Genomic DNA, 27,650 nt, shown 5'->3' on the forward strand with positions numbered 1-27,650 from the left:
ATACTGGTTTGTACATACAGTGTTATAAGAGTAGAAAAACCAAATTGTTTTGTAGTAAAAGTTTGCGTTAATTTATTTTAAAAAATAATTTATATGTGAAAAATGTAGTGCTTTAAAAAAAAACAGCTCAGTTTTAATGTGTAAAATTACTGTTAGGGTTATTTTTAGTCTTTTAATTAAAATTTGGATAATTAGAAATTATGAGAACAGATCCACATCTAATGTACAAAGGCTCAAATATTATCTTTTTATCAATATTGTGCTGTTTTATTTGTGTAAAATAAGCCAATTAGAATTTGAATTTTTGAAATTAAACATTTTATATCATGGCATTGCAGCAATAAAATGCCAGCTGTATCTATTTCAGCACACCAGTCAGTGCTCAGGTTGTAAAGCCATAATTCTAGCTGTAAAGTAGAACTCTCAAGTGCACGCTGTAATTGAATCAACTTTAATACTTTTTATAAAAATAAGGATTGAGTCGTAATACATCCCCTGGAAAAGTGTCAGGAGAAATTTTAGCTTGCACGCCTCACACAGGTGAAGACGACTCTCAATCATTTATGGGCTCCATCTATTCTTTAACACATTTGAAAATCCTCGCAGTGCAATCCAAAGCTTTTAAAAAATGAAAAGTATGCTTTGAAACAGATATTGGAGTAGTTGAGTAGGTGAATCTGAGCAGCAGTTAGATTATGAGGTGGCGTGGCGCACACCGCAGGGCGTGTAAAAAGAATAAGACACGATTTTAATATTTCAGTATCCAAAGTGAGAAAAGAGACGGCGGCGGCTGATAAGAGGTATTACTGTTAAAGATTACAGTTCTGCCTGTCATGGATCAATGTGATGATGTGCGCGTCCAGATTGTAGATTTAATGAATGACTTCCTGTCCATTAAGATGAAAAGGAATACCTTCCCATTTCTAAGATTTATTAGTTCAGGTAATTGGAACAAGAGGAGGAATTATGAGAGACAGACTGAATTTCCGACTCAAAGACCGAGAGGTTGAGGGTGTTCGTCAGCTGACAGGCGCACGCTTGACCCCCACAAACCACTTCTCCACCTCCACCTAGGTTTTTTTTTTTTTTTTTTTATACTTAAAGTACCTTTTCTATTGGGGGAAAAAGTCTCATTCATTCTAGAGATTTCTTATCTTTTGTTGTTGTTGTTGTTGTTTATACAGTGATATCTCACAGCGTAATTTGTCTCTGAAATCAGCGCAGGCAAAATGTGAAATTTGTTTAAAACTCCACCTCGTTTGCAGAGCTGTCGCAGGGTTTAGGAAACGCCTCTGATTGTGTCTCCTGCTCAGGCCTCGTGTTTACAACTTCTCCTTTTTCATCCTTACTCCTTTTTTCCCTTCTGTCCTTCCTTTCTATCTTTTTTCTTTTTGTTTTTTTGTGAATGGCGGCAGATTTCCAGCTCTGCCGTTCTCCCCAGGAGTTTGTTGCAAAGATCAGCTGGCTCATTCACAGACTGAGGCCGGTGACTCATCCATCCTGTACTTCCTTTTTGGACACAGAAACACTGCTGCCTTCTTTTCTTTTTTTTCTTTTTTTTTTTTTTTTTTTTTGTTTCTCTCCTGTCTTTGTCCCTTTTCCAAGTTAGGTTTTGTGAAGTTTCTGCAAGTTTGTTTGAGCTGTAATCGTGAGACGAGAGCTCTCTCTGAGTTCCATCTTCATTTGCGTATTTTTCATTCTTGTGTCGGTTTTGCCGACGTGTATGTTGTGGTTTTGACTACTGAAGACAAAAGAGAAAAAAAATATGATTAGAGAGTCAAAGCTTTGAGGCTTTAGAAGATTTGAGTATGCCTTAACATGTAAGGGCTTCCCTTCGTATTTGTTTTCAGCTAATAGATAATTCAAATTATCTTGTCGTGGCCCTTTAAGAAAGCAGGCAACAAAGTGGAGTTATACAGCAAACTTGTTTCCACATCAGACGTAATTAAACCAGGCTGAAATACAAATTGCGTTTAAAGCAGTTGCATACAATAGAGAGTTGATGGCTTTAACCACAGCAGAATCTGGAGTGAAATCATTACAAGTCTTTGTTTGCTGCTCTCTGCACCCGCTTGACATTGTTGGAAAATATGGAGCGATTTCTCCTCTTGATCTGTTGATTGTTTACTCTCCTCAATTCACACCTCTGGTGAGAAAAAAACATCCCTGATCACATCAAGAGTGACAAAAAAGGAACATCAGTGATTTTTTTCCCAAGATCTCTCGACATGTTGAGGCATGTTACTGATCCTGTGATAATGAGGATCCACCTCATTGTGTGTATAAATAGACGTGCTAATGACACATTTAAATCTCCTTTTGCCTTTCGCCAGAGAGAGACGAACTTGAGGGACATGGAGAACTGTCACCGAGTGTAAATATGTGTGATATAAATATGTACATGTCTAATTGGAGCCGGAGCGGTGCAGGCTTCATTATTTTAGCATTAGGCCGAGTGCAGGGGCGTTTGAAGCGCAGGTGAGGCATTGGAAGGTTTGGAACAGACCTAACTCGGTAGGTACAGGTGGATTCACCAGTAGGGAAGAAGCCAATTAGATACTGTTAACAATGGGTGTTTGGCTGCTGGCAAGGAGTGAGAGCCGAGGCTGCGGAGCAGTCAATGGACAAAGCGACCTCAGGAAGTGGAATTAGGAAGTAGACGGCCACCTAAAGCAAAATATTAAATCCCTCGCAGGCTGGCGTTTGTTGGAAAAATTACATTCTACAACTTCTTTCGTAAATCAGGGAAAACATATTGCTCATAACATTTCAAGGTTATTTTGTACATGGTTGTAGCCAGATCTGTAATTATGGTGCATTTCCTGGCTGTTCACAAGTCTTTTATTTTTCTATTGTTAAGCCACAGAACTCTGATTTTATTAAAACAAGTGAAAAAATAATAATAATACAAATCAACCTGAAACGTTTTAGATATGAGTGTTTGTATGTTGAGACAAGACTGTTGCACTAAAAGGAAAATTACATTGAGATTTGGTTTAATTAAATTTTAAGTCACAAAAATGGAAATCTGAACAACTACAACCGTGAAGTCTTCATCTGCTGAGGAAGATTGTGTAAGACGATTGAAAGCTCTAAAATGTCGACTAAATGGATTTTATTGTGAGATTGTTTTGTTATGTAAAATCTAATTTGATTATTTTTTAAGGAGATGATTTGTTAAAAAATAATCTAAATTTTGATGTTTCTAAAGTAAAAAATACAAAGACTTCTAGAGTTTAGTTTTGATTTTTTTTATTTAGTTATGACAACATATACAAGATTACTGCACTTTTTTTTTTAACACGGGCACCAAGGAAAAACAAAGTACTCCTTGCCCTGATTTCCTGTAAAACATATTTTTCGCAGCTGTGTTCTTGAACCGACAGCAGAGGCAAACAATGCTGGGATAAGCCAACCTAATATCCCAGGAGACTGTTTGCCAGAGGAGGGTACTGGGCTGCAGAGAGCTGTGATCAATGCTGCGTTGTCCATCAACATCAGAAACAATCATTCCCTTTCTTCTTTTGCTTGTGTCTTTAGCTCAAGTTCCCGACAATGACGAGCAGTTCGTTCCAGACTTCCAGACTGAAAACTGTGAGTAAGAGGCCGCGTCTCTTTTCTCTCTCTGTGTCTGTGTGCACGCTCGTGTTTATGTGTGTGAACATCTGTGGTGGGGTTTTTTTTTCCACTTTTCTTTCCACTCGTCTCGACTGGTGTGTTTGTACTCGGGGAGAGTGCATGTGGCGGTGTGTGTTTTTCCATGTCTCTCGGTACCCTCACCTTTGCTCGCACAAGTGCTCTCTGGAGAGCTGCAGCAGTCTTGCGGGTCTGCAGACAGGTGCATGGGTGGAGGGAGGTGGTTGGGGGGGGTGTCCTTCTTCCTCTGTCTCTCTCTAGCTCTATATCTGTCTCTCCCTTCCCTCTGTTGCTCATGTACCTCTCACCACCACTGAGATATTATTGCACTGTGATTTATTTGCATAAACATCAGAATATTGTGGCAGATTTTTTTCAGGGGGTTGAAGTGATATTTTTAACTCCAGGTAGGCCAAACTGCTGTCAATTGATGGCTTTTTATAATAAAATCTTTTAAAAATTGCTCCTAGGTAACCTCTCCTCGAAGAGCTTTTTGTGCAAACCATCCAGTGTGGTTAGATTTTCTAAATCTGGCAGTTTAATATTAGTTAATACTACATTTATCCTTCCCAGTTGAAGGCTTGTTGGCCTTCTGGTATACAGCTTGAAAGTAAGCATGATTTTATTTCCTGCTTTCTCTTTTTTTTCCCTGCAAGAAAAACAATTTCTAAGAATACTCTCCAAGAGTTTGATAAAAAAAAATTCCATCGCTGGACCTGAGCTGATCTTACACTCGCATTAATAAGGACGAGGTAGTTAGTCGTACTTCACCTGGTCGTGCACAGTGGCTGCACACGGTGACTGGTGACTTGGCACGGTCCACTTCTGGGGGAAGTAGTGCCAAGGTGGGGACAGAAATGGAGTGAGTGGAGCTCAGTGGGACCCAGAGCGAGCACATGTCTTTCAGATGAGCCAAAACGCCCATGAAACTGTGAGAAAAGACACAAAACAAGTCTTCCCTATGTCCTCTACGCCCTTTAACCTGGAAGTAAAGTTGGACAGAATACAAAAGTGTGAAACTAGAACAAAGAGAAAAGGTCACATTTGATATTGTCATTGGAAATCTCCTAGTCTTAGATTGTACGATTTTAGAAAACATAAAGCTAGATCTCGGACCTTTTAACCCCTTGTGAGCCAGATCACAGCCTGAGATCCTCCAGCAGGTTCCTGTTGGTTGCCTAGATTAAAAACCAGAGGGGGGTCTGTGTTTTCTCTCTTTTTATCATCAATTCTCAGGTTGATGAGAACACTTTCATCATCCTTTTAAACACTTCTTACAAGTCTTGCTTTAATGTTACAAACTTAATGCATGCCTTTAAATGTCATACCCGGATTTTGCAACTTTTTTTTTGCAAATTTTCTTCATGAATTTATTTATTTAGACCTATTTTTGCTCCTCATTCTAAACAAAGAGGAGCTTAGAATAAGTAAACCATAGTTGTGACGAATCCTCCCGTGTCCTTCAATATTTTGCCCTCTGAGATCCTTTTCATTCATCTTGCTTGACTTTGTATTGTTCAGAGCGCCACAGCAATAAATATAAAACCTGACCCATGGGTGTGAATTACCTTGCCCTAAAATCCAAGATGGAGGAGCGGTGTTGGTGTACAATAGAGAACCAGAGGTCACCGAGACTGTCCCGTTGTCCTTCAGAGGTAGCCAGGGTGGGTGGCCATGGTGGCAGGAGACTGCTGACCATCTGAATTGTCCTGTTGGCAAACCTGCAGCAGACTGGAGAGGCACTAACAGATGGCGGGAGGGTGAGGGCACCGTGGTTGGGCGCTCGAGCAGGCATCCCAGCCGGCAGCTCTCCCATATGGGTTTCACCGAGCCGAGAGATGGAGGGGCGGACGGTGGGGTTGAGAGACAGAGATGGAAAAAGATGTAGCAAGAAGTTGTGAGACTGAGAAGAGAAGGACAGTGAGTCAGAGTGGAAGTAATTACATGTAGTAAATCTCATTACTGCAACAAAGCAGCTTCAATGTGTACATTAAGAACAGTCCTAGCAATATACTTTATTCTCCTTATTATCAACAAATCCTACGAAAAGACCCGAACTAATCAGCGTATCAAAAGACGAACATCTTTTTCCTCTGTGCTACAGAGCTCCATTGTTGTCGTCAAACTGTTAAAGAGTTCCCAACAAATGCATTCTTTACTCCTCCTTGAGTTATGTTTCCTAAAACCTAAAGTGCTGAGCTGTTTCAGGAAATTGTGTACTGGTATTTAAAATTTGAACAACATGTTTGTGACCTGTTTTTAAAGATTTGTGGTACATCTTTAAATGAGTGCGCATGGGAGGCGAATTACTGTAAGTTTTTATCTTTTCATGGGATTTGTTGGCAATTAAAAAATACAAAATAACAGCAGCCTTGTCCCGTAAAATATTTCAGTAGCCCTTTACTTGAAAACAGTTGGTGTTGCACTGAGATATAAAATAAAAAAAACCCCTCAATTGCAGTTTAATTAATTGTATTACTTTTTATACAGCTTTAGCATCAGTTGTAAATCTTACCTGTATCAAAGTTTGTTTAAACCAAATATAAAGTTACCTAGCTTCAATTGTAAAAGCTGGAGCACGTCTTTGATGGAGGCATAGCTAGTGTTTGCCAAAATGTATTTTTTCCTGCTGTGTTGCTAGCTAGTTTGCTATTTGTGCTAACTAGTTAGTAGTATTAGCAAAAAACAGTTAGTGTAGCAACAATAGTATTTCTTTAGTGTTATCTGTAAATGCTGAAACATGCATAGCAGGGTTAGCATTGGCTAAAATTTGTCCAGTTGCGTCTTTAGCCTAATTGCTAGCTAGGAGGCTGTCTGTGCTAGCTAATTGATAGCATTAGCAAAAGAAACAACAAGCCCTGCTGGCAACGGACGTTAAAATGACACCAGAAAGACATTGCACTGTTACATCGGGCAGATGTTAAATTTTGGTTAGAAAGAAAATGAGGTTGAAGATATTTTAAATGTCTAATGACAATAGAATTTAAAGTTGTATAGACGTTGCGTTTTCAATATTCTAGGTCAAGATGACGCTGGCATGAGACGTTTGGAAGATGTTGGATTTTTGTTACTTAACAGCACAACTTAAAACTAACAAAATGTTACCGTCATCTGTTGTCAGTATTCAACATCAGCTAATGCTGACATTAGACGTTGACGTTAAATTTTGGTCACCAAACATCACAACCTAAATTCAACCAAATTTAAAATCTAAAGACGGTTGTAGCCAGCTGCAAGTGTGGCAACAGTTGTATTTCTTTTGTATAATAGTGTTAACTTAAAATGCTGAAACATGTCTTTGAGAGTAGCATAATTAGCACTAGTCCAAAAAATAATTTGTCCGGTTGTGTTGTTTGTTTTTATTTTCAACTAGCTGACATTCCTTGCTATTTGTGCTAGCTACATGGTAGCATTAGCAAAAGAAACAACTAACGTGACAAAAGTATATGTATTTTTTTCATATCAACATATTCTGACAGGAGTTTAATGAATTGTTGAATTTTATTTTAAGGAAAATAAAGCCATTAAAATATACAGTATCTTTTAGAACAGTCCTAAATGTTCGCCCTAATTCTTTATTGTTTTCTAACTGTACTCATACTCTATTTTGGATTAACTACTTTTTATTTTTTATGTAGTTATATTTTTACACTGGTAGTTTTAGCTCATGATTGCTTCAGTGAACTTAACAGCAATAGTAAGCGACAGTATTTTTATATGTTCTGGTAATCTGTTTAGTTCACAGCTAGAATGAGAAAATGGTGAAACAAAAATAATGAAAGAAAAGAATCTGTTGAGGCGACTGTAGCTTCAAAGATTGTGTCAGAAAGACAGCTTTGAAATTCCTTTCCCTGTGTGTAATTTTATATTTCCATAGCCTTAGATTTATCACCTCTCGAGAAGCCATGACAGTTTCTCTCAATGTCGACTTCGCACTCTCCATCCATGCAGCACAGAAGCAGCATGTGAGCGGCCTCGAAGCGAAAGTGTCCTCAGGCTGAAGGAGGAGAAGGAGAATTTTCTTTGTCTCCAAACTCCAACACAGATGCTTACCATTAGCATAACTTAGCAGGGAACGAAGGAGTAGAGGAGGTGTAAAATGAGGCCACACGTTACCAGCCGATCTGAGCCTCCATCATTTAACAGCAAAGACAAGCACCTACAGTAGGTGAAAATGGAATGGAAGGTTTTTCGCTGTTGCCAAAAGACCTGTATTTTTTTATGAATGGACTGGAGAAATATCTGCCAAACGTAGGCTCTGGTTCTGCCAAAACACACCAATTGTACCTGAGAATACACAACGTTTGCGGCCAAGAGTTCTTTGATAATGTACCAAAAGGATTGCCAGAAAAATGGCAATTAATATGGAATTATTAGAACAAAAGTTGAGTAGGAAAATTTATTTTGACCCTGAATAATTTCCTTACATGTATAACAGAGCTGAAACAAAGGACGAATTGTCTTTTTATCGTGACTTTATTGTTTATTCTGTTAAAAGCAAAGATTTTTATTGACTCTGTGCACCAAATACCAAAGAAAATTGCAGAATATTGGAGTTAATGACAGAGAAAAAAAACAAAAACATTTGCATTCAAAATAGACCCAGTAATTGTTCTAACTGCTGCTACTTTTAAACACCCTACCATCTCAGTTAATCAATATGTAGATAATGAGAGCAATCAAGCGGTGATGGGCATGACATTCTGGACTAAAAAGGAAGTCTCTGTTTTAGTCAGAGGCAATGCCCTTGCTATTGATTTGTGTACCTTGGCACCCCACTGACGAAATCTATTGTGACATTTCCATTTCTAATTTAAGGCCCTGTGCTGCTGCACACATGGAGCTGTTGTTAATAGCTGGTGTGACGCATACAGTTAAACACAGCATTTTTATAGATGTATTTCTTTTAAATAAACTCATGTTGATTCAGTGTTAACTGAAGGAAAAAAAAGGCAGTTTAGGATGAGGTGAGCTGCACACCAGAAGTCAGTGGCACGTTCTGAGCCCCAGAGAACAAAATAAATGTATGTTTATTGTAGTTGGTAATTAAAGAGACGCTGATTATGATCTCGACATTCAAAACTGAGGCACTGTTTTGACTCTGTAAGCCTTTAACGAGGCTCAGCCATGTCAGCGTCGTCAAAGGTCTCCCCTCAGGAAGTGTCTCTTTGACCTTCGATCGATGACCCAGAAAGGTCAGGCCCCCAGCGAGGGCTGCGAACAACCCCTGAGCTTTGTCATGCCGGGCCCGTGTGGCCCGTCCCCCAGGGGCTCGGCTGTGCGTCAGATGGGGTGTTGGCAGATCGACCCCTGCTCGTACGGCAGCTGTCAGTCAGCCGTGAGAAAACTCCCCAAAACATCCTCTTCTCTCAGCCCCTCGCAGCCACAGAGACCCTCCAGACTGTGGGTGTATTTAAAAGAAAAATACTCCCAAACCACAGATTTGAGTCTTTTGGGTCATCGAGTATCTAAATGTTTGTACTCTAGTTGAACCAGGAGTTGATGGATTTCCTTTCTCTGTTCATGATTTCATGTTTTTAACTCAGGAAAAAGGCCGTCTCTCAGCCTGGAACGTCAGTCAAAAATCATTCCCCTCAATGCTGTGGGATGCTGTGGGGACGGCCTCACCACCGCTTTGTGTGCAGTCGCGGTGAGACGGCGATCTGCGAGGCAACCCGAGCCTGACTTCATTCTGACTGACTGGGTTTTCGTCAGAGGCGCAGCCAATTGGATTAGCGTTGATCATGACTTGAGATGATGGCATGTTAATCAGGACTGATCAGGCACTTAACAGCCTCTCAGATGCACCAGGCTCACTGTGGGGCCATAGGTAGAGAGCCCCCGCACCCCACCCCCCCTCACCCACCCCTTCAGATCAATGAGCACTGTTGTCGTTGTCTGGAACGTATTGACAGCCAGCTGAAAGCAGATAAAGCATTTATAGGAGCGTGCTGCACACCCAGATTTATGATTGTCATATTTCACTAACAGAGTCCCTGTCAGGAAAAAGGCAGAAGAAATGAGATTTGAAGTGAGCTGTTTGTGTAAGTGATGTCACAGAGATGTCAAATCTGTTGGCGGACGGATGCTTGGAGAAGTCTTTTAACTTCAACTTATCCATCATGAATTCTCTTAATCAGTGACGGCCTGGTAATAATTCATACAGTTACACATATCAGTATCTGTGCAGCAGCGTGGCTGTTTGACGTGGTCCGTACTTGACTACGAAAAGCAAGGGCTGGACAGCTTTGTTTGTTTTTTAATAATATATAAATACCAGTCGTGTTGTCAGGATACTGGAATTTTTACTTTTGATACAACACCTTTAAAAATAGCAATATTTAAAACCATTTTTCGATACCACTGGGAAAAAATGACATTGAGGGCATACAATAACAGGCCTGAAACCTGGAAAAGTCTTCATTTCCAGGCCTGGAAAAGTCACTGAATTAGTGAAAATCATTGAAATTTTTGGAAAAGTCATGGAATTTGTTGTGTGGAGTGAAATTGTTATAGTAATCTTTTATGGATAACTCTTCCACATAATTTAACATTAGAGCAAATTTATTTTGTGTAGCTGCTGATATAACGTTGTTCTAATATGCATCAATGTGACATTTTGTTTACCATCTCGTACGTTTCCCCATTTTCTCCCCATCTTTCCTCTCCCTCTTTACGTATGCCGGTTGGCTGAAATAATGTTTGAATAGAGTTTGAATCTGAAATGTTAAAAAAAAAAAAATGCACCCTGCAAGTAGAGCAAGAACAAAAATAAAATTATAATAAGCCCTTGAAAGTCATGGAAAAGTTTTGAAATTTTGTCCATGAAAATGTGTGGGTACCCTGTAATTAATTATTATTTTTTTCTATAACATGACTTGTCTCTTCTTTGGTAGTGGCAAAGATCAGCATGATGACTGCAGTAAACATTAACAATAAGAGAGAGCAAGAAAACACAGCTGGTGCCGGTGTATTGATCCTGTGGAAAGAGGGTATTGAAACCATTTTTGAAAATTATTATTAAAGGGTTAATTGCAAGCAGACAACCAATTACCAAAAAAAAGAATACAATATATATATGTACGTATACAGCATGACTTAAGACCTTCTTTCCTCATTATCCTTTTTCAAACAGTGTGTACCTACAAAGTTTCCTTTAACTGTTTTACATTTTGAAAGACAAAGCAGCCAGTGTCTTGTGATGGTTTTCTTACCAGCGGATGAAACCATTTTTAATTTTCAGAATCAGTACCTATCGATAAATCGGTAATTTTGACAGCACTGATGGCCAGTCACATCATCCACTACAGGTACATAAAGGAAGTGAAAAACAGCAGTATTTTCCTTTCAAAATGTGTTAATCAGATTGTTTTTGTTCATGTGAAGTATTTGTAGGAGCTGTTGTAACTGACGATAGAGGTGAATTTCAGTCCAGTGATTGTATAAATGCTATTTTAAGGGCTTATTCATTCTGCCAGAAATAACACTCTGCTGTAAATCTATGCAAAAACACTGAGCACTATCAAAAAAATAATTTGCAGCTGCTCTCAAACCCCCCATTCCCTGATACCTGACTTACTTAGATAGGGAGGTTGTTCATCGTCATTCAGTATCTAAATTAGTTTTTCTCTTCTCTCCTTCTCTCTTGGGGTGTAGTGGCTTTCCACGGACTGCAGCTGAAGATCAAGAGGGAGCTGCACAGCCCGTGTTCAGAGCTGAGCTCCAACTGTAGTCAGGAGCGGCCCTTCAAACTCCAGTATGGAGAGAAGTGCCCGTACAACGTCAGGTGGGCACCGCATGACACCAGCATATACCTCCAAAAGACTTTGAATATTCCTCTAAAGGATGAATCTGTGCCGGTTTTAAACTGACCACAAAAAAAAGTGCAGTTGTATTCATTTTTTATTGTTCAGCTCGACATAACATTATTTTATTTATCTGAAAATTACATTTTAGAAAATCTCTCATTTTACGTCTGTGTGTAACCAAAGCACCGTTAGACAAGTGAAATCATTTTCTAACTTCAAATGAGCTTGAGCTGATTTTTAATCCATGACATTCAGTATATTCGCATGCTCATACATTGACCTTGCATACAGCGACAAACTCTTTCATAAGTGATGAATCATATGTGTGATTCATCACTTATGTTCACCTGGTGACAAAAAAAATGCAAAGTCCAACATTTGGCAGCATTTGCTTTGCATCAAAATCTCCACAGTGTACGCCAAGAGGCAGTGTGACGTTCCTTAATATATCCATTGAAACAAGTCAGCATGAGTCTGAGCACATATTTGATTTAATAAATGACACAGTGGAAGAACGAAATTGTGGCAAACAAGAGTTTTATAATAACACAGAGAATGTAGGAATTCTTTTTTACCAAACTCCCTTCAAAAATGTTCAAATGTAACATCAGAAAAAGTGCGAGAGCAACAATCCAGTTTGATTTAACTTTATAGAAATAAGTCTCAATCAGTGTTTTGTTTGGCAGTTTGTGAACTCAGAGACATGTTTCTCTGCATGGCGCTCTGAAGTACTATTTCTCGAGCACTACTGTATCTCTTTTCATTGGTAGAATCTGACACACAACCATGTGGATAAAGCCTTATTCCAGCACATATAAGATACAACACAAAGTATATGATGAATTCTGTGATTCAAAAATGCTCCATCATCATAAAAGCTCACGTCTCCAGAGAGAATCAAACCACAGGCAGTACCAGGAGCGTATTTGACTCTTGTCGTTTTGCGTTTGCCACAGTGCCTATGAGCAGAAGCAGCCCGCAGGAATGAAGCCCTCCAGCCCAGTGACGCCCCCCTGTAGCACCCCTGTGTCCCCCCTTCATCATGCCTCACCCACAGCCGCCCCGACGCCCAAACCAGACAGGACCTACGCCCACATACCGGCCTCACAGCCGCTCCCTGACAACGCCTACTCGATGGACCACAGGTACTGCCGCCCCACAGCTTTTTACATTTACATCATATTTACATCTGGAGCTCAGATCATATTATAACCAGATGTATATCAGAGATTTAGTTACAGCAGAATCTCATTGGTCGATTAGATGTTAAATGGGAGGAGCCTGCAGACTGCAACTAATGTTATTTGATGGCTAAATCTCAATATACTGGAAGACAAATACTCATATTATACAGAATATTTAAAAGCTTTTACCAGATCAACCAAAGATCCATGTTTTCCTGTTTCTGTTGAATAATTTTAGAGGTTTGAAGTGTAAAAAACAAAAATCAGTAATTCTTAAGAAAATAATTTAGATAGGGATAAAAACAAAAAAGTAAAAAGGTATATTTTGGTCTAGCATGAAAACTAGAAGTAGTTTCCGCTTTTCCTGCCTTGTTAAAGATACAGTTGCTATTTTTAATGAAAATAACTATTTGTCATATTTGCTAAAAGACTGTCACTATATTCTTACAGAAGTACATGAGACACATGCCGTAAAACTTCAGTTAAGCGCCCAGTCCCTTATACTAGCCTGGTGTGGCTACACATATTTGCCAGGTGCCGTAAACCTTGAGTGCCGTAACTCTGATGGGTTGTCTGTCGGAGGGAGATCAAACTAATGATTCATAATTAACATATTATGTGCAGCTTATATTCTTACTGATTTAATTAAAGAATTTGTTTGTCTTTCCCATCTGTGCTGAGCAACAGTTAAGGCCTGTCCCTAACACAGGCCTGTTGATTTCAGTGATCGAAACAAATAATAGCCCGGGCTACTAATTGAAGTTTTACAGTATCTTGAAAGAAATCATGTTCCTCCTCTTCCTACTGCTTCTAACTGACTGCAGCTCACCAAAAACAACCAATCCGAGCCGAGAAGTGTCTAACGCAGTTGTCAAATCATGTCCGTCACTGCTCGTGAACTGATCAAATATGAATAAAGATTCTGTTACTGCATTGCCTTTTTCTCACCTCAGATGTTTTCAGCAACATATTTTAGTGACTGTTTAGCTGTAAAATGAGACAGTTTGCCCTGGCATATGTGCGATGTTTTGTTTTGGCTCGACTGTTTCCAACACTGGGTCACAAACTTTCTCATTTTACAGCTAAACAGTACACTGAACTATGTTTCTGAAAACATCTGAGGTGAGAAATGAGGCTATGCAGTTAATGGAAATGGAGTTTGACCGCACAAGCAGCTATTGACATGATTGACAGCTGCTTTAGAGACTCCTCGGCTCTGATTGGTTGTTTTCATTCATGTGCGATAAGGCCATTATAAGCAGTATGAGTAGGCAGAGGAGCATGATAATCTGTCTCATGCACTTCTGTGTGGATACAGTGACAGTTTCAGCAAATATGACAAAAAGTTGATTTTATAAAAGTTACCAACCACAGCTTTAATCATCGCATGAGTCTTCAGATATATTGTGTGACACCTCTGCAGGTCCTGACCCTCAGGTTAGACACCACTGTTGCTTTTTTGTTTAGATTTTCAATTTACAAGACTTCTAATTAAAATCTAGCCATTCATTTTATATACTTTAGGTCCTCAGTTCTGCTCCTCTTGCTCACTTTGCTCAATCTGTTACATTTCTAATCTCATTTGAGCACGGAAGATCATTTCCGACCTTTGGGAACACTGAATGCGACAAAATTAATTAAGCTTTTTGGAGCTTAAAACTGGGACATAATCAATTAGTCAATCGACAAAAAATAATCAGCAACTACTGTGATAATCGCTACATGATAAGTCTTTTTTCAAGCAAACAGTGTCACACAATCTGGAGTTGCAGCCATTTATACTGTGGGAATTTTCTGTTTATGTGATAGTAAAGTGAATATTTTAGGGTTTTGGACAAATAACAGGCAATTTGAAAATGTCAGGGAGCAGTCTGTGATGTTTTATGGGCCAAGAGATTCATTGATTAATGAAGGAAATTAGTTACAGCCGTGCTTTCAATCACCTCTCATCGTCTTCAAGCTTTTACATATTGTTTTCTTGAAGTCAGTTGTTCTAACTTGGTCGTCTTTGTCATCACTCTCATCTGTAAACAGAATGAAGTTCATGGCTCTTTGTGTCTTGCTGATAATGAATCCACTGGTTTTCTCTTCCTCAGATTTCGACGTCAGCTCTCTGAGCCGTGCCACTCGTTCCCCTCCCCGCCGACGATGGCTCGGGACGGCCGGCCCATCTACCACAGGCAGATGTCGGAGCCCAACATCCCCTTCCCTCCTCAAGGCTTCAAGCAGGAGTATGCCGACCCCCTGTTCGAACACCCGGCCATGATGGGCGCGCCGCTACCCCACGCGTACCCCGCCACCATGATGATCAAACAGGAGCCGCGGGACTTCACCTACGACTCAGGTGAGAGTTTTTATTTGTTTTTAAAAAAGTGCTTGAACTTGGTAAGTGAAGGAGCCATGAAGAGAGAGCAGCTTGATTTTTCTGCTGGAGCGTTATCATCTCAGGAATGGGAGAAGACATGAGAGGAGGGGGTGGCGTTTATTGAGTTTGCCCATTATTAGGGCAGGGGATCTGGTTGGGCCGGGTGTCTGTGCCGGTCGCCATTTCCTGTGGTGCTTTAATAGAAAAGAGGAAGAGGGGGGCGGGGTGGGGGTCTATGCCTGGTCACAATCCAAAATCCGCCCTCCCACGCTTGTCCGCTCCCTTTAGTTAGAGAGTAAAGGGACCTAATCATCAGCCCACGGCCTCTGCGGAGCCCGAGGCTACATCAGGACATGAATGAACATACGCCGGACTGCCGGGTTCATTCACAAGGCGGACAGAGAGGACCCAGGAGAGGCCGAGCTGGAGGAGACTCTGTGTGACCAGTCAGGGAGAAAAGCAGCCTCCTCCCATGGCGATGAGAAAAACACTCTGGGCCTCTTTAAGGTCTTGTTTACGTTAGACTGCAGCAGCTCTGCAGCTTCTGTCACCAAGAAACTGGTTGTAGGTGCTTTTGTCACTTTATAGTGGAAAGTTCACTTTGCTATAGATGTGTTTCACAACCGTGTGGCTTCATAAACTCTGTAGCTACCATGTCGTAGCCCATTAGTAGGAGCATGTCTCAATATCAGGGCTGGAACTAACAGTCATGTTTATTATTGAATCATATGTTATTTAATTTTTTTATCAATTATTTTGTTAAAACGGGCAACAAAATTTCCTGCAGTCCAACGTGATGTCTCCAATTTGTTTGTTTTGTCCAATCAGCAGTCAAAAATCAAAATATATTAAATTTATAATAAGAAACAGAGAATATCTCACATTTAGGGGCTCAAGCCTGCAAATTGTTCATTACATTTTTGCTTGATAATGGCTTAGGCAGTTATTCAGTGATAAACATGATAACTTTCTGACAACACTAATTTGATTCAACACTTGTCAGGATGTTAAATGTACATTTCACTGACTTACAGAGTGCAAAAGTGAATTAAAGTTCAATTCTTTCTTAATTGTCATCATAAGCAACCAGCAGTTCAAAATGTGAATGTTGGAGTTCACTGTAGAGATTATATATATATGTATTTAGTGTTTTGTCCATTACTGTACCATACTGTACGTCCAAGATGGAGCATCTGAGTGAATTTATTAGCAGTCACAGTGGAGCATGTTGACTGGAGCAGGCCTGTTGGAAAGGATGGGAGGGGAGCTGGTAATTTCATTAGCAGCAATTTCCTCTACAAGCCCATTACTTTGATGAAGTTCAGAGAAATGTTTATGGGCCCAAATGAAGGGCCTCAGTCTGTTTATTGAACATTCACTTTGTAACCTGTTTGGCCGTTTTTTTTATCACAAGCTACGGCCGTGATGTCTGTGTTTTGGGAGGTTCTGACAGCCACAGTATAAATGGATGAGGGAGTTTGAACAGTGTTGTAAAGTGAACTGGTGAATACAGGCGTCTGTGCAAAAGTTAAAGTAATTTTTAAATAATTACATGATGAAATGTGTGGTTTTAGGGGGGAAATCTTTCAAGGAAGATGATGTTTTGGATCAAAAACAGTACAGCAGAGGAGAATCCAGGAGAAAGTTTGTTCTCTTGTTAAATCCATGATGTCGATGAAGAAAAGAAATAATAAACAGAAACAGTTTGTTAAAGGAGTCAGAGCTTTGCACTTCAAAAGTTGATAAGACAATCATCGATATTAGAAAAGCTCTACCAATATTTTTATTTCAAAGACCCTGAAAATGCAGCGTCAAGTATATTATATTAGTTTTCTCTATAACAACGAATATTAGTTAAAAAAGTCCCAATCAAACGGAAGTTACAGCGTCTTTGCCGTCTGTACTGTGATGTATTTCCCAGTGAAATTGAGTATTTGAGCGGTCTACAGTTAGAAGAGAGATTTAAATCAAATCCTTCACATTTTATTGGACCGCTAAATAGTGGGCGGGGTTAGAGTTTAGCGTGATACAGAGCTACAGCGGAGTCCACTGCTGAGCGGACTACTGGCTGCACACACACCACCCTCACCGTTAGATCAGGAGGAAGACAAGGGAGAGGTGAATGAGTTAGACCTCCACCACATTGTGTTGGAAATAAAAAACAACCCCACTAGGGGTGTAACGATTCATTGATTTGGTGATAAGTGATCTAATATCATCGATGCAGAGTTAAAACATCAATACCTATCGTCATCTTTAAGATACGCCTTTATTTTGAAATTCCCATAGCACATCTGTGAAACCTCGTTCATAATATTTGTATATATTGTATATATATCACCACATATCGGTCTCGGCCCCCTGTGCTAAATCTAGTCAAAATCGTATCCTGGCAGACTTTGTGATATCAGCAAATATTGAATCGTCGTCCAAAGAATTGATAAAATATGGTATTATTTAGAAACTTATGATTTACACCCTGACAGATATCCAAACTCACATCACTTCCTATCACTCTCCATATTGCTCTGTTAGCTAACAGAGAAGTGCAGTTTTATGTGACTGGTGAGGCTAGCTGGTTGCTCCAAGTGTCATATTGGGTTGGAAGAACTTTTGTAAACGCCCCCTGAATGCAGGATGAGTCATCAAACATTTGAAACTGTTCTTCCAGAAAAAGAAGAGACAGGGATTTTCATTGAAAAACACTCTTACATTGTTTTTTTGTTGTTGTTGTTTTTTAGCATATTTGGCATATAAATGATCAGTTACAACTGGGAAAATGTATTTTTCATTTCAGTGGGACTTTAAATGTTCCTAAACCTTGATTGGTGTAAAATACGTGATGTCACTTTTTTTTTTTCGAGTGGAGCCCCGCCCACTTCAAACCTGTGAGAAGAGTTCAGAGAAAAATAGAAAGTAGAAATATTTCATGGGAAACAACCAAAACCAGTGAAACTCAGCTTACAGCCCGTAGGCCAAATGTGGCCCGCCATAGGGTGCCAGGTGGCCCCGGGCATTTTGTAATTCACAATGGAAATGAAATAATTAACATTGAGAATTTTTTTGTACTTTGAATGTAAATAAGGTGCCAAAGTGGTTTTAAAAGAAAGCATCTAAATAGAGCTTTATTAAAAACAAAAGAGCCGGGGAGGGTCCCCTGGGCCCCCAGCAGAGGTCCTCAAATCCTAGAAACACCCCTGCGTACACCTGACCCGTGTGAGGCTGCTGCGACAGGCTGTGAAATTTGATTTATCTGTTATACAGGCCTGGTGTCAGTCCTTGTGCCAAGTTAATTTAGGTAATAAGTTAATAAGTCAGTTAATTTAAAAATAAATTTAATGTTGATTCATTTTATCTGATTCATGAGCTGACCCCTCGCTTTCTGGCATTTTGCAAAAGTTGCCCTCAGGCAAATTAAGCTACATATCCCTGACCTAAACTGTTTCAACTTCAGCAGAAAGTATCCTGCTCATACAGGATCTAAACACTTACCAACCTGATTGAGAAAATAAGTTCTCAGAGACTTTAAATCAAACACAACAGCTAACGTGCTGCAGTGACACAGTATCCAGTGTCAAAGTCACCTTCAGGTCTTTGATCTGAAAAGTGTGTTAAAGCTTCATGTTGACCTCCACACATTATGAAAAAACTTACATCATGTCAGCCTGTGTTTTCACACGAGCGCCGTGTTTTTATTCGGTAGTAAATCTTCCTGTGAGTGGAGACGACGCTGGGAGCGAGTATTAGCAGGGTGATATAGTGAGCTCGCCTGTGGCTGGGAGCCATTGCTGGGGGGCATATTCTTTAATCAGAGCCAGTGGTGCATTGAGTGAACAGGCTTTGACTGCTCTCAGATAACTGAGATAGTGTTCTTAATGCTGCCTTCGGGCCCTTTAACACCCACTCTCCCATTCTTGCCCGGCTTTCAGCAGAAGTGCCTAGCTGCCATTCTGTCTACTTACGGCAAGACGGCTATCTGGCTCACACTAACAGGACTGAAGGTACCAGCGATGATACGAGTGAATGTTGTGATGGTGCACTTTGGATTTGAGCCGACTTGCGTCAAAAGCTCCTGTTTTATAATCTTGTTTTGCAGGTTGTATGTTTGACAAAGTGGCGAGGCATTTCTACGATGATACCTGCGTGGTGCCTGAAAAGGTTGAAGGTTAGTCCTCCCCGAGTGCACCTTTTAACATACGACACTGAAACTTGCTCCTTGTGTAGCTGTGTTGAGACAGCACACAGTAAAGGTGTGTCATGTGTCCTGCAGGTGACATCAAGCAGGAGTCAGGCCTGTACCGCGAGGGCCCATCGTACCAGCGCAGAGGCTCGCTGCAGCTCTGGCAGTTCTTGGTCGCTCTGCTGGACGACCCGTCCAACTCCCACTTTATCGCCTGGACCGGCCGCGGCATGGAGTTCAAACTCATCGAGCCAGAGGAGGTGAGACAGAGAAACACTGCTACTTATAATTAAATCTTTTTGTATTGAGTTTTTATAGAATTAATAATAGATTTGATTTTAAGAGCCTTTATTTACACTTTACAAACAGGGAACAGTATATAATCTTAATAATAAAGTTTATTTATACAACACCTTTCATACAAGAAATGCATCACATACACAGAATGAACATAAAACAAGCAATTCAGTACAAAAGGACATTTAAATGTAATTAAAAACAAACAATAAGATGAAAATAGAGTCTGTAGGAGGCATCACGGCTCCATATTAGCTAAACTTCTTATGAAAACAAAACCATAAATCATAAAATCAAGCAAAACACAACATTTTAAAATAATCGTTATAGCTTTGGGGCATCACTGACAAAGGCTGCATCCCCGATCTTCTTCTTCTTGTTTCTGGGAACCTCCAATAAACCAGCAGCAGATGATCACACTGTTCTCGAAGGCTAAAAGTTAACAAGGGAGTTAGCAACGTAGCTCGGTCCCAGCCCGTGTAGGGCTTTGTGTACGAGGAGGAGGAGCTTAATATCAGTTAACAATCAACAAGCAAAACATTTACGTCAATTAAAAGCTCATCTTTTGTATATGTAAACTATTCTCTCCACACAGCCATAGGAGCACCCCACACATTGCTTATTTATGTCACAAGCAAATGTTTGAATCTGTCAGTGTTTCAGTTTATCACCTTTAACAATTTGTCACTTATCAGAAAATCGCCCAGTGTTGATAATTGAAGAAAAATACCAAATGTCAGCTGCATCCAGCTTCTTAAAATTAATTTGTTGCTTGTCTCATTTTTATATCTGTCTGAACTGAATGTTTTTAGGTTTTGACTTGGACTCTGGGAAGTCATGGCGGCCATTTTCACTGTTTTCTGATATTTTATGAACTAAAATTTGAATTGATTAAATGTATTAATAATCAGCAGATTAACTGATAATGAACGTAACATTTCTGTGTGTTACATTCAAATATTTGCCAGTATGTGAGAGAAAAGAAGTGTGTGATACACCCAGGCAGGATTAGACGATGTCAAAGGTCAACATTTGAAGTGAAATGAAAAATGTTCTCTGCCCTTAAAGTGGTAAAATCATGCCTGGATCTCCTGTGATAGTATTTTGTTATTTTTCTTTAACCCTACCACATCTATCCAGCTGACCCTTAGGGCCAGCGCCTGCTAAATATTTCACAGGACGCAATCCTAAAAATATAACCTATGTTGACGTTTGGGCCTTTTGAAATGGAAACAGAGGCTGCGTCTGTGTGCCCACATCACACACAGTGGGGCTCAGTCACTGTTGGGAGGATGGAGGAGGATACAGGGTGCAGGCGGGGGGTTGGGGGTGTAGAGCGGAGGAGATAGAGGGGTACCTGGCAGCGGTCCACGAAGCCCGACAGTGTGCAGAGACACGGGCCAGCTGCAGCTAACAGGGGGGCCCATTCATGCCATCAGGTGACCAAACGCACTCGATTTGGGACGCCGCAGACAAACGTTAGCTAGCGGCTTCTGGCTTTTCAGCAGGCAGGTGTAGTGTGTCGGCGAGGACAGACTGCACTGATGTTTTTGGTGTTAGGAAAACAGAGAGATGAACAACAGGAGGAAGGGAAGAGAGGAAAAGTGAGAGCAGACTCTGCGGAGGAGAAGCTGAGGAGAGCACTGTGGGTTTGGACTGCGTGGCCGGGTGGTGGGTGGTCTGGTAGACAGGTGCTGTAACATCTGCTGCCTCCTCCGCTGGGTGTGTGACAAGCTCCTAATGAACACATCCCTGGTCAGGTCTGCTCAGGCTGGACGCACTCTAATTACTGTTATTAGGAAAATATGGATTAATAAGTTTGTTTAACATTTCAGCTGCTGCCGCCGTGTTGTCAGGAAATCAGATCCGCCGCGCGTGTTTGTGTTTGATGCATCTGCATTTTGGCATCCTGCTTCTCTGCTTCTGTTTACCCACTGTCTTTGTGTTGTTTATCTGTGTGGTACAAAGGTGGCACGTCGGTGGGGGATACAGAAGAATCGACCGGCGATGAATTATGACAAGCTCAGCCGATCGTTGCGCTACTACTACGAGAAGGGAATCATGCAAAAGGTAAAAGAAAGACAACATAAGACAGAGAATATAAACCAAAGATTAAAAGTAAAGAGGGGAAATATTAAAAGAGATTCAAATCTCTGTTCAGCTTTATTTAAATCATGAAAAATCACTATTTTAAGATGAAAAGTTTGGAGCTCATGGGCACGTTAATGGCCTGATTGATACCACCTGTGTGAAAAGAGAAGCATGTGCACCTCCCCTCCCTGACGTAGCTCATATACGGAGGTGGAGCAGCTCAGAAACGTAAACCTGATGAAGCTCAAGACAATGAAACTTTGCTCCTGCACACTTTAGCGTTAAAAAAGTCATATACTGTGTTCTGGACATCATGGATAATTGGGGAGATTTGTTGTTCCATGTTGAGCACAAGAAATCAACATATATCACAGTTTTAAAGTAACAGCAAATGATAAAATCCCTCCATCAGATGTCAATCAAACTACAGCTTTAAAATGTCACTGCCAGTTAAACTTCACAAAGAGACTTACAGAGTTACTTTCCTTTTGTTTTCGGAGGTGTTCCTGGAGCTGTTTCACCACAGTCCACAATTAGTCTTGATTTTTTCCAGCTGTGAGCAGCTCCTTCGTTTCCTTTGTTCCATGCACTGTGGCTGAATCACACTCTCAGGCAACCAAATAAGGATTTTCTAATCCTTATTTAGTGCGAGCACACTGAAACTCAAACCCTGCTCACAGTTGGTATGTAACATGGATTTAGGACACGATGATCTCACTGATGGAGTTGAACCTGAGTGTGTGGAGCTTACGAGTGTCAGCTGGTAATCAGGTAAACTTAATGAAGTTTCTTGAAAGAAGGAACTCTGTCCACTGCGACTGTGTGTGACTCTGAGCCAGGTGTAAGCGATCTGCGGCTCTGAACCCACATGCAGCTCTTCAGCACTTCTCCAGTGGCTCTCTGTGGCTTTGACAAAAAATGATATGGAAATGAATGTTGTTTTAAACATTTTAATTTTCATTTATCATAGTTGTAGCCCTAAAGTGATCCTAACATTTTCCAACTGTATAAACGTGTAGCCTATACACTGAATTAAAAAACATATTTTAACATCTCATCAACTATGTGCGTCACATGTTTACAGCCTGGTGCCTTTTCCTAAAATTTGCCCAAACTCAGAGGCGATGGCTCGTCTTGAGTCCCCTTAGTGAGGCTAGCTGTTGATTCTAAATCCAAAAAGAGAAAATGTCTCAGAGGCAAATAGAGTGGACAGAATTGTTTGCTTTCACCAATAAGGTTGCTGACCCCTGCTCTAAGCTGAGGTGTAGTGCTACCAGAACACACCAGAATGATTTATTTTCCTCCAAGTTACAAAAGAAAATATTTGCAGTTCATGTAAAGCTGTTGAAATTCATACATTTTTTAAGCACATTAAGGTAAGGTAAAAGTTTAAAATGATGTAATGTTAGCTAAACAACAATAAAACCAAGCCCACGCCCACCTTGGGCTAGCTAACAGGTCAGCTTCTATGAATGCTAGATAGCTAATTAGCACTGATGATGATAGCGTCGGCCTGGTTCCAGGAAAAATGGTTCTAAAATTACTGGGGGTGCTACAGTGCAGGCCTTCAACAGCAATGAAAAATTATGTAGGAGTTACGGGTCAAGTACACAGTCCCCAATGACCTGATTACTCAGGAACACAGTGTAACAAGTTGTAAACAGGATTAAATTAATAGTGTTGTTGCATTACAGCAGCAGTTTGCTTTATGAGTCAGAATCGCACCTGTCCACTAAACCTCCCTGAGGAATCACTGCCAAATATCACCACCGACTTCCATGAAAGCACAAAACAGGATCTCATAAAAAAATTTCTCAACATGTTGAAACTCTTCATAAAATCCTGTCTAACATTAGATTGTGTCAGTTAGAGTTAAATACTGTAGACATGTGTAACCTGGCCACTGTAGGGTTACATAACCTTTGAAGCAAACTATAGTTAAATTGTGAGCGTGCATGCATGTGCACGTCGTACACTGTAAACCCCAGTGCACTCAGTCAACTTAAATTTTTTTGGGAACAGCTTGCACTCGAAACTTTTAGTTTAGTTCCAACACAATAACGTCAAAGTTTTGAGTTCACCAAACCCAAAATAAATGTGTCACATGACCCTCGTCTGACAGGAATTTTATGTCAGTTTTACTTAACTTTTTATTGTTGTTTGAGCATTAAATTCTGTGTCATATAAACATAAAAACATTGAGTGCACATTTCACAACATTTTTTTTTTTAAATTTCATTTAATTATAAAGATATATTGCGGCCAGCTGAGGTTTTCCCGAGTGCCAGAATAAGGCAAAGAGATGAGTTCTGAACCAGGAAGTGCTCTTTATTTCATCTCACTAAGTGTACAACTTAACTTGTGTTGCAAAATGTCCTTTACCACGACATTAACTGTAACTCAACAGAACCATTGTGAAACACAATGTCTCATGGCATGCTGGGAAACTCCGCCCATTTCGCCCCAACACGCTACAATATGTTAAGTCCACAGTGACAGTGTTTTTTATTGGCCTTAAACTAATTAGGTGAAATCAGCTTTTGTAAATTTTTGTCACATTAACTCAAAAATTGTTGACTTAACATAAAAAAAAATATGTGAAACTCACAAGGGAGGGATGAGTCTTTGTGTCAAGTGAACTTAAAGTTTTTGTCATTTTGACAGTCCGGGGCATTTGTGTAGACTTTACAATAAAATTTGGGGTTTACAGTGTACACTCAAAAAAATAAGCCACTGGTCCACCTTCAAAAAATGAAGGGAACAATTTGCGTGCATCTTCTTAAGTAGTTCCAACTCTGGAATCAGTGAGTCAGTCCTATGAGACTTTTATAATCTGACAAACTCAGTTAATTTAGTACAACCAACATGCTCTGCTTTGACCTTTTAAGTTGAACCATCCTAATATTTATCCAAAAGTTGTGGTGATACTAAGTGGTCAAATTATTTTGTTTAAGATATTTTAACTTGTTCAATTTAATAACATCCTACTAAAAAATGTCAAAACTGTTTGTTTTTTATTTTGACGAACTTGTAACAAGTTGTTAACTGACTAAAACCTGTTACTGAAAGAAAGTTAATCTTTTTATGCTGAAAAACTTCTTTCTTTTAAGTGTTATCTACTGACCTCATGAATCATTTTAGGTGCTCTCTGACATGTCTGACTGTACGAGACAATCATGTGACCATAACCACTATGCTTTATTCACCAAATGTTTTCTGTCTTTGCTGAGACAAATTTGACTTGAAGGTGTTTTTGTAGAGTCACTCACGAGGCTCACGAGGGTTGTGCATGAACTTTAAGAGATGGAAGAGACCTGAGAAAATGTGTTTTTGAAAATGTGATTAATGAAATAGATCACTTATCACCGTGTGTTGACACATGGATATTTAACTGTATTTAATTGTATATCCATTAATTGTACACCTCCACAGAGGTTAAAAACCTGAGTCTTACTCCACTGTTTGTCAGACTAGTGAGGACTAGTCAGACCGATGCGTTGAGAACTGATGAAGCCGCTTGGATAAGAGGCGAAACGTCTTCTAGACAAAATCAAAGTCCAGTTGCCTATGATTTAATTGTTGCCAAAATGGAATTGACCTGGATAAATGAGAATATCCACAGACTTATGGATATTTAATGTTTTTACCCACTGGCTGGATTTGTGAGCCAATATTTTAAAAAGATGATTTTTATTTACGGCCATTTATATTTTTTATTTATTTCTTTTTTGTTTCCACTAAGAATATTTTGTGTGAAAAGTGGTTTTTTTTTTTGTTTTTTAAAAAGCATGATGATCATGTTCTGTAGTCTTGGTATCTGTGGTGATTTATCAGTCAGGTTTTCATTTAAAGGACTCCTTGTCTCTGTGTTTGCATTCTCAAAGTTACAAAAGTCCAAACCTAATTTATTTCTCCCCCTCGTCTGCTCCATCCAGGTGGCCGGCGAGAGATACGTCTACAAGTTTGTGTGCGACCCCGAGGCCTTGTTCTCCATGGCGTTTCCCGACAATCAGCGGCCGGTGCTGAAGACGGACATGGAGCGGCAGATCAACGAGGAGGACACAGTGCCGCTGTCGCACTTTGATGAAAACATGGCCTACGTACAGGAGGGGCCCTACTGTCCGCCGCACCCCTACAACGAGGGCTACGTTTATTAACGTCAGCCACACACACCTCCACTCTCCCCTCCCCCCCCGCCTCCTCCGTCCATACACCTGAGACTGTCATGTCCTCTAATTCACAGTCGCTCCGGGAGTAAGACTGAACACACACATGCAGCGGAGCTTCCCTTCTCTCTCTCACAGAAACACACACATCCTCTTTTTTTTTTTCTGACGTTGAAGCCGCACAGCAGGATGGAGAGTGCACTTTATGGACAGGAAGCGCGGTGATAACCTGCCAGGGGCTGGCTATGTGGTTGGCTTTGCTTATGTTTGTACATTAATGTGGGAATCATTCTGTTTATTTTTAATCCTATGATTTTGAGTATGTGGCGCCCTGCTGAGACAGGACTCACTGGCCAACTCGTGGTCACACAAGGACCGAATCCTCCTGCGAAAGAAACTCGTCTCCACACAAATCAAAGGACGATCACTTCTGCTCGACTAGTTTGTCCTCAAACAGCCATCCTGTACCTTCATGCTCATTTAAAGTGGCAGCGTATTGTAACGATGCTTTTATGGTGAAGTGACATGATTATAGACTTGAAACAGTAATGTGATAATAAGAGACATTTAGCTACCATCAGTGAGAACTGCCTCGCCGCCAGTTTGATCACAACACCTGTCGTCTGTCGATGCCCCTCGTCCAATCAAACTGTAGATCTCATCATGTAGGTGTTTTTGCTGTAACGACACAAAACCCTGGATAATTAACTCAGAAACCTCGTGGGTTAGTAAAGTAAAGACACAAAGATGCACCTCGAAATGTACTGAAGAAAATACGGCCTGTGTTTAGGATAATCAATAAAGCTTCAGGCCGCTGTAAAATAACTCATCCACTGTAAACAGACATTTTTCTTTTTATTCTGAAACTCATCAGAGCAACAGTCGTCCGTTTGTTATTTTCAATGAATAACAGGTGAAAGTGTATGTACAGTTAAAGTGGACACAGCAACCAGTCAGTCAACACATTTAGGATTTTATTTTCAAACCAAAATAAAGTAAGATTTTATTGGCTTAATCGTTAAAAAAACAACAAAATAAAAGTCCAAAACTTCCCTGATTTCCATTCTGTTTTGTTCCAGGTGAACATGAGGTGTACATTCTGCTTTGCCATCGATAGGGTTGCTTTTTTTTGTTTAAAAAAAAAGTATAAGAAATATTTAGAGTTTTATAATGTGATGAAAAAACATTCATGTTATAACACAAATAATGTTCCATTGTATAATCAGGTAAATGCACATTTTGTTGCTGCTTCAAATTGTAAGTGTATTTTCTAGTTTAAAGAAAAAAAAAGAAGTGCGGCAGTCACGGTCTGCTATTCTGGATTTTTTTTTTCTATTTGGTTTGTTGTTTTTTGTTTTTCTTTTTTTTTTTTTTTTCCAATTTGAGCATTAAAAAATCTGGTCTGAGTTTTGTTTCTCAGTGTTCACGTGTGTGGGATGGGACCGGCAATAGCAAAACTTCTGTAATAAAATAGCTCTGAAAATCAAAGTTATTGCCAACCTTCAGATTTTGTTTCATAATTACTCATCACATAAAAGTTTTGTTGCTAAAAACTGTGGCATTTCTTCTCAGTTCCAAGTCTGAGGCAATTTTGCACTCAAACTTTCAGGTTTCCCACTGTTTTACCAACCTGGAAAAGTCACCGAGTTCGACAATCTTGTTTTCCAGGCCCCGGACGAGTTATTAAAATTAGTAAAATTTTTGAAAGTTGGGATGAGTAAAATGCTTGAAACTTTTTGAAACATCATGGAATTATCGAAATACTTAAAGTTTTTTAAAAGTAATGGAATTAGTAAAATACTTGAAGGTTTTGGAAAAGTCGTGGAATAAGAACAATTTTTGAAAGTTTTTTAAGTTGTGGAATTAGTAAAATTCTTTAAAGTTTTGGAAATGTCATGGAAATAGTAAAATACTTTAAAGTTT

At 39.9% G+C, this 27,650-nt stretch overlaps 1 protein-coding gene across 9 annotated transcripts in view; it reads left to right on the plus strand.

The window, feature by feature from the left end:
* The window catches only part of etv1 (ETS variant transcription factor 1), a 35,202-nt gene extending 7,781 nt beyond the window's left edge, over nt 1-27,421 (plus strand). For 6 of the 9 annotated variants that reach the window (XM_049583330.1, XM_049583329.1, XM_049583331.1 and 3 more), the window contains 9 exons: nt 3,541-3,594; nt 11,293-11,422; nt 12,401-12,589; nt 14,725-14,972; nt 18,923-18,994; nt 19,090-19,158; nt 19,264-19,433; nt 21,439-21,540; nt 25,497-27,421. In XM_049583330.1, coding sequence (XP_049439287.1) covers nt 3,541-3,594; nt 11,293-11,422; nt 12,401-12,589; nt 14,725-14,972; nt 18,923-18,994; nt 19,090-19,158; nt 19,264-19,433; nt 21,439-21,540; nt 25,497-25,718 — 1,256 coding nt within the window. In that variant the 3' untranslated portion in view covers nt 25,719-27,421. Of the gene's footprint in view, nt 1-3,053; nt 3,075-3,540; nt 3,595-11,292; nt 11,423-12,400; nt 12,590-14,724; nt 14,973-18,922; nt 18,995-19,089; nt 19,159-19,263; nt 19,434-21,438; nt 21,541-25,496 lie in introns of those variants that run through there. The other 3 variants (XM_049583337.1, XM_049583334.1, XM_049583335.1) reach the window with 3 other exon arrangements.
* The last annotated feature ends 229 nt before the right edge of the window (nt 27,422-27,650 follow it).

This window comes from Epinephelus fuscoguttatus, linkage group LG8, assembly GCF_011397635.1.
Source record: "Epinephelus fuscoguttatus linkage group LG8, E.fuscoguttatus.final_Chr_v1".
NCBI lineage: Eukaryota > Metazoa > Chordata > Actinopteri > Perciformes > Serranidae > Epinephelus > Epinephelus fuscoguttatus.